This window comes from Anabrus simplex, chromosome X (genome assembly GCF_040414725.1).
Source record: "Anabrus simplex isolate iqAnaSimp1 chromosome X, ASM4041472v1, whole genome shotgun sequence".
Lineage (NCBI taxonomy): Eukaryota > Metazoa > Arthropoda > Insecta > Orthoptera > Tettigoniidae > Anabrus > Anabrus simplex.
In genome coordinates, this window is record NC_090279.1 from 215,138,030 (window position 1) to 215,144,754 (window position 6,725).

At 41.6% G+C, this 6,725-nt stretch overlaps 1 protein-coding gene across 1 annotated transcript in view; it reads right to left on the bottom strand.

Moving 5' to 3' along the window:
• LOC136886791 (phospholipase A2 imperatoxin-1) overlaps window positions 1-4,145 on the bottom strand; it is an 84,020-nt gene extending 79,875 nt beyond the window's left edge. Inside the window, exon 1 of the mRNA XM_068230514.1 lies at window positions 4,099-4,145. Within this exon, the coding sequence (XP_068086615.1) occupies window positions 4,099-4,104 (6 nt within the window). The 5' untranslated portion in view covers window positions 4,105-4,145. The remainder of the gene's footprint in view (window positions 1-4,098) is intronic.
• Between the last annotated feature and the right edge of the window lie 2,580 nt (window positions 4,146-6,725).

Consider the following 6,725-nt stretch of genomic DNA (forward strand, 5'->3'; position numbering starts at 1 on the left):
TGCTTTTACGGTTTTCGGAGACGCCGAGCTGCCGAAATTTAGTCCCGCAGTTCTTTCACGTGTCAGTAAATGTACTGACACGAATCTGGCGTATTTGAGCACCTTCAAATACCACCGGATTGAGCCAGGATGGAACCTGCCAAGTTGTGGTCAGGGCCTCAACCGTCTGAGCCACTCAGCCCGGCAGTACAGTTTTACCGTACCGACTATGACAATAGAATTCATGAGTTTAGACTTTAATTGCTTAGTCCATATCAACACTGAGTATTGCCAACATGGGAATATACCGAGCTCGAAAGCTGCAGTCGCGTAAGTGCGGGAGACAGTGGGTTCGAACCCCATTTTCGCAGCAGGCAAATTAAGGTCTCGGCTGCTTCCTTCCCACTCCTAGGGTTTCGTGTCCCATCGTCGCTCTGTGTCGGTGCGACGTAACACAACTTGTAAAAGAAAACATGGGAATATCGGTCATCGGTCCATTTCGACAAGGAAAATTGTGAAAATGATTATTAAAAAATTTCTAATTGTAAATGAACAATCAGTTGATGAATAAGACAAAAGGGGCCGTGAAAGAAGGAAGGAGTGTCTTTATATTAGATGCTCTAATAACCCGAGTCGGAAGAAAACTAAATGTGAAGGCCTACAACATGGAAAGCTCATAACAATGATCAACAGTAAAATTACATTGACCATTGCGGTGATGTGATTTGTCTCTTCTGCTGCCACTCATCTCCGATAGATGGGATGTGTCCCGTGTAAAGCAGCTTGCCTAAATATTGGCGAAAAGAAGCTGAGAAGTGAGATAACATTGCACATGCTATGTGCCTGCCCCAACAACGCCGCCTAGTGTTAGTTCATTAGTCCCCTTTCTCTACGGGGTCGGGTATGAGGTGATATTAGCCGTGCCAGCACGTAGCCTACTTCATCCGACGGACAAATCACCATCCACAGTGTCATCTGCCCTCACTCCATATGAACACTGCGATGGGGTTTGGAATTTAGTCCACGGTTTTGGCAGGCAATTGGTGATTAGAAATTGTATACCACCACCTCCCCTATCCTCGCGGCCAACATTCTGATGGTGAAAACGTTTTCGATCAACGGGACTCGAACCGGCTAACCTCGGTGACAGACCGTTTAGACTTCAGCGCCTTAACGATCGGGGCCACGAGGCGGGCTGGGCACTACTACCAGTGAACCGTATAAATGGGGATTTGCCGCTGGCAATGAATTAACATAATGTTGTCTCAGAATTACGTAAAACATGTGAACAAATACAAAAGAAGAGACCAAAACGAACTGATAATGCGCACCGAAGAGCAACTGGTGGGCTTGTGATACGTTTCTTCAAAGTACTTGAAACAGGCTTGGTAGTGTCTCAGAATCACCTGCTTTGGCCTGTGAGTTGTTACTCTCAAACAGTATTGTTGGATCAGTGTTTCTCTTCCATCGTTACTCTAAAATATGTTATAACAGAAATAAAAATCCAGCGCACTGACATATATTGTTTGTACTTGGACGATTACAAAATAAATAATAATAATAAAGAAGAAGCCCAGATAATGCTCGAAAAATGGTAGAGAAATCAAGGACTCAGGATCTCATATGAAAATACGAAGAACATAAAATACAAACATAATAAAGAAAAGCATCTGGAAACAAAGTACCGGAAAGTTAAGAGGTCATAAATAAATTTAAATATTTTAATGAATGGATCCAGCCGAATGGGCTTGATAAAGAAGGAAATAAGGGAAGGGCCACAAAGATAGCGTTAGCCTACAGATTAGTACAGAAATACAACAAAAGAACGGTGTCCTACAGAGCATGGTTATAAAACCAGAGAAACTGAACAGTTTAGAATGTCTGATACTAAATAAGAAAGGGGAAATGTATGTGCTGGAGAAGAAAGAAAGAAAAATCTTGAGGAAGATCTTAGGACCCGTAAAAAAGAAAAGATGGACGAATAGAAAGAATGAAGATGTATACAGACAGAGTTCACACACATCATACGTAAGAGGAGAGTAGGCACCGCAGAGGAATGAAGGAGAGTCTTTAACTACATCATCAAATTAAAAGTAACTACTAAATGCGTAGAAGAAACAAGAAAAGTCATGCTGAAACTTGGCATCAATCCAAAATAAATATTTAATACAAATATATTTCGAGCTAAAATTGATAAATTCAAGGGGCTCCAGGAAGAAAAATGAAAAGTCCAAGAACATGTGGTCAGGCGAGAGGAAGGGGAACCAGAGAAAAATGATGAAGAAGTTCTGGGAGAAGGAAAAAGGACCAACCGTGGTCCAAAATAGGGCAAAATCGAAGGAAAAAAGAAAGAAAGAAAGAAAGAAAGAAAGAAAGAAAGAAAGAAAGAATAATGAACTAGAACTGCACAGGCTAGAGTGGGGTAACTTGGTGGTATATAACTCTACTTCAAATTTACCATCTGGAAATGAAAATGTTATTTCATTGTGCAAAGTATGCCCCTGCAGTGCTTTGTTCCTTATTACATTTTGTTCCAGTACGAAGGTAATTAAGCAGAAATGTACTTACCTGTGTCATTTACGAACTAAATATACCTCCCCTCCCTGTCCAACACTCAGCACGCGACCCTTCCAGCGTCTCCCAACCCTTGGTAACTCACTACCCGATGTTGACATATCCACACCTTTCGCATCCTTCAAACACAAAATTATGAGATTCCTCTGAAGTCCTTTCCAGGTTTCTAATTTTCTAATGTCCTTGCAAAACCGTGACCTTTCCTTTTCCTAACTCTGTTAACCGACCTTTGCCCATTATTGTTGCCGTTCATACTTAATATTGTTGTTTATTACGATTGTTACCTTATTATACTTATTTAAATTTCGTTTCCTACTTGTTATTATTATTATTATTATTATTATTATTATTATTATTATTATTATTATTATTATTATTATATAATTATCTTCTATTGCCTTCTTTGATATTTCTTATTCTCTCTCTCTCTCTTCTGTACTGGTACAGTCTTTATTCATACATAAAAGATAATTTTATTATTAGTAGTAGTAGTATTAAAGCCCGTTTAGAATGGAAACTAATTTGTTTAGTAGGAAGTGCGGCCACCCGCTCTTCCATAACGTAGCAAGAGTAACATAAATTACAGGGGTTCTGATGGGGCCGTTCCCCTAATGTTTATGCAAAGACCGTAACCTAGTCGTTGTGAAGGTAGACTATATTTGCTACTCGCTTCAGTAAGTTAGCATTCTAAGCTATCAATGAATAAAAATCTGGGCTCTAATTATTATTTTGACCATAGACGCCAGGTGTACCAAGTCAGAGAGGGCCTATCATTCCTACACCTCCAAGAACCTGAAGCTGAAGCAGTAGTTAGACCCTGTGCACTCCAATCCTCTGAGTGCCTCTTCATGAAAGGAAAGGGGCCACTCAGGGAACTAGAACTTACACAAAGGAAAATCTTTGAGGAGGATACTAAGACCCATGAGAAAGGAGGATGGCACAACAACGATCTGTACGAACATCAGGAAGACATGGTCACGTGTATGAGGAAAAGGCGACTGACCTTCTACGGGCACATGACCCGCCTGTGAGCCTGCAGGATCACCATCACAGTGACAAGTAGGATAAAGGCTTCCATCACCTCAGTAAAGTCAGACCTAGAGGAACTTCAGATCCCATTACATATCAAAGGGAACCGATTTCAGTACCAACAGGTCATCCTACAGGGAGTCTTCCCACTGTCCCTCACAAGCAAAAAGAGTACAGGGACCTAAGTGGACGGATGGCAGCAAGCAGGCGCACAGCCGGAAAATGAAAGCGTGCTGGGCTAAGAAAAAACATAGCTAAGAGTTAAGACGATCATCGTCCTCACTAGAAGGCGAAATCGAACCAAAAAATAATAATAATAATAATAATTATTATTATTAACACCTTCCTCTTTCATTCCTCCCTTATTCGACTGCTTGACATTGTTTTTCTTGCTTTGTAAACACACACAATACAGTTGCAGACTTTATGGCCACCAATACACCTTATTTTTCTTCCTTAATTGAATAACATGATCAAGAGAACAGCTCACGTCTGTTACACAACACGAGAACTCACCTTCATTTTGCCAGCCGTGAACGACAAACCCTCCCTCACTGCACGACTTCCACACCTGACCCTATCGATTGCCGCCGCCCTAGTTCTGCGCCCCGACGGTAGACGTCTCTGAAGCCTCCCCCGACCCTGACCTTGGCAATTTACGAGCCGCGATGTCAATTCATCTACAATCAACTTGACTGGGGTGAGCGAGTTCTTACCGATACTCGTCTAGCTTAGTTCCGAACGCATTTTGTCATATACACCCTAAAATATAAGTTCTCAATACTTACACATTTACACCAACTTCAAGCTCAAATATGCTTTTTGTTTGGTTTGATGAGTATAATAATAATAGTTGGGCTGAGTGGCACAGACGGTTGAGGCGCTGGTTTCTAACCCCAACTTGGCAGGTTCGATCCTGCCTCAGTCCGGCGGTTTTTGAAGGTTCTCATATACGTCAGCTGCGTGTTGGTACATTCACCGACACGTAGAAGAACCCCTGCGGGACTAAATTTCGGCACCACGGCGACTCCGAAAAACCGTAAAAAGTAGTTAGTGGGACGTAAAGCCATAACATAATTTTTACAAGTTGCTTTACGTCGCACCGACACAGATAGGTCTTATGGCGACGATGGGACAGGAAAGGGCTAGGCTTGGGAACGAAGTGGCCGTGGCCTTAATTAAGGTACAGCCCCAGCATTTGCCTGGTGTGAAAATGGGAAACATGGAAAACCATCTTCAGGGCTGCCGACAGTGGGGTTCGAACACACTATCTCTCGAATACTGGATACTGGCCGCACTTAAGCGACTGCAGCTATCGAGCTCGGTATTATTATTATTTTATTTCCGATGAGGCCTGCTAAGGACCACGTGCCAATTTCAATTCAGTTCTTCATATTTTATTGTGTTCTCTTCCGTTTAAAGAAAGGAATTCCTTGTTCGTTAAAAAAAAAGTGGTTGCAGACTTTAGAATGAAATATTTTTCCCACTTCCAATGAATTCAGCGAACCCGCAATGGATATCCTGGGGAAAGAAATTGAAATTAGTATAACTGGAATCATATTTATCTTAACCACACTAGGGTTACTGAAATCGGAATTCAGAAACCTTACCTCAGTTGGCTTTGCAGTACATCACAATAGTCATCTCCAGGGGTGTATAGGATCGTCGTTTTTCAGACAGCACGTTGCGAAACATCCACAAAGTACGCATAAACAGATTTTAAGCGTTTATACTTGAAGCAAATGACATCTTCCTCTTCAAAAACACTCACTTCAAAATTTTCTCCTGTCAATATTCCACTTATCTTGCACATGATCATTTTTTTTCTAGGGGCTTTACGTCGCACCGACACAGATAGGTCTTATGGCGACGATGGGATAGGAAAGGGCTAGGAGTTGGAAGGAAGCGGCCGTGGCCTTAATTAAGGTACAGCCCCAGAATTTGCCTGGTGTGAAAATGGGAAACCACGGAAAACCATTTTCAGGGCTGCCGATAGTGGGATTCGAACCTACTATCTCCCGGATGCAAGCTCACAGCCGCGTGCCTCTACGCGCACGGCCAACTCGCCCGGTTGCACATGATCAAACAATTAATCAATACTAATCTGCATTTTTGGCAGTCGCCCTGGTGGCAGATTCCCTATCTGTTGTTTTCCTAGCATTTTTCTTAAATGATTGCAAAGAAATTGGAAACTTATTGAACATCTCCCTTGGTAAGTTATTCCAATCCCTAACTTCCCTTCCTATAAGCGAATATTTGCCCCAATTTGTCCTTTTGAATTCCAGCTTTATCTTCATATTGTGATCTTTCCTACTTTTAAAGCCATCACTCAAACTTATTCGTCTACTAATGTCATTCCATGCCATCTCTTCACTGATAGCTCGGAACATACCGCTTAGTCGAGCAGCTCGTCTCCTTTCTACCAAGTCTTCCCAGCTCAAACTTAGCAGCATTTTTGTAACGCTACTCTTTTGTCGGAAATCACCCAGAACAAATCGAGCTGCTTTTCTTTGGATTTTTTCCAGTTCTTGAATCAGGTAATCCTGGTGAGGGTCCCATACACTGGAACCATACTCTAGTTGGGGTCTTACCAGAGACTTACATGCCCTCTCCTTTACATCCTTACTACAACCCCTAAAGACCCTCATAACCATGTGCAGAGATCTGTACCCTTTATTTACAATCCCATTTATGTGATTACCCCAACGAAGATCTTTCTTTATATTAACACCTAGATACTTACAATGATTCCCATAAGGAACTTTCACCCCATCAACGCAGTAATTAAAACTGAGAGGACATTTCCTATTTATGAAACCCACAACCTCCCCGTGGTTTTTCAAGCATTAGTTTCACTATTTCATTTCAATTCTCTCTTCAGATCTGGTTCAAATATATTATTTAGTAGAGAAAAGATGTTTAAGAGGTGATGTATGAACTAAGGATGATTCGGATTGAGAATTGGCAGTACAAATGCAGTCAAAAGAAGGAGAAAGGCCGTTAGGACCTAAAAAATTCTGAAAAGGACCTATAAGCCAATAAGCGCCGCAAAAGGCAAAAAAAGGACAAATAAAGTCACCTTTTTTTCTGGTCTACAACGACCCACAATGAGCATATATAATGTTGGGCTGCGTCCTCCAACA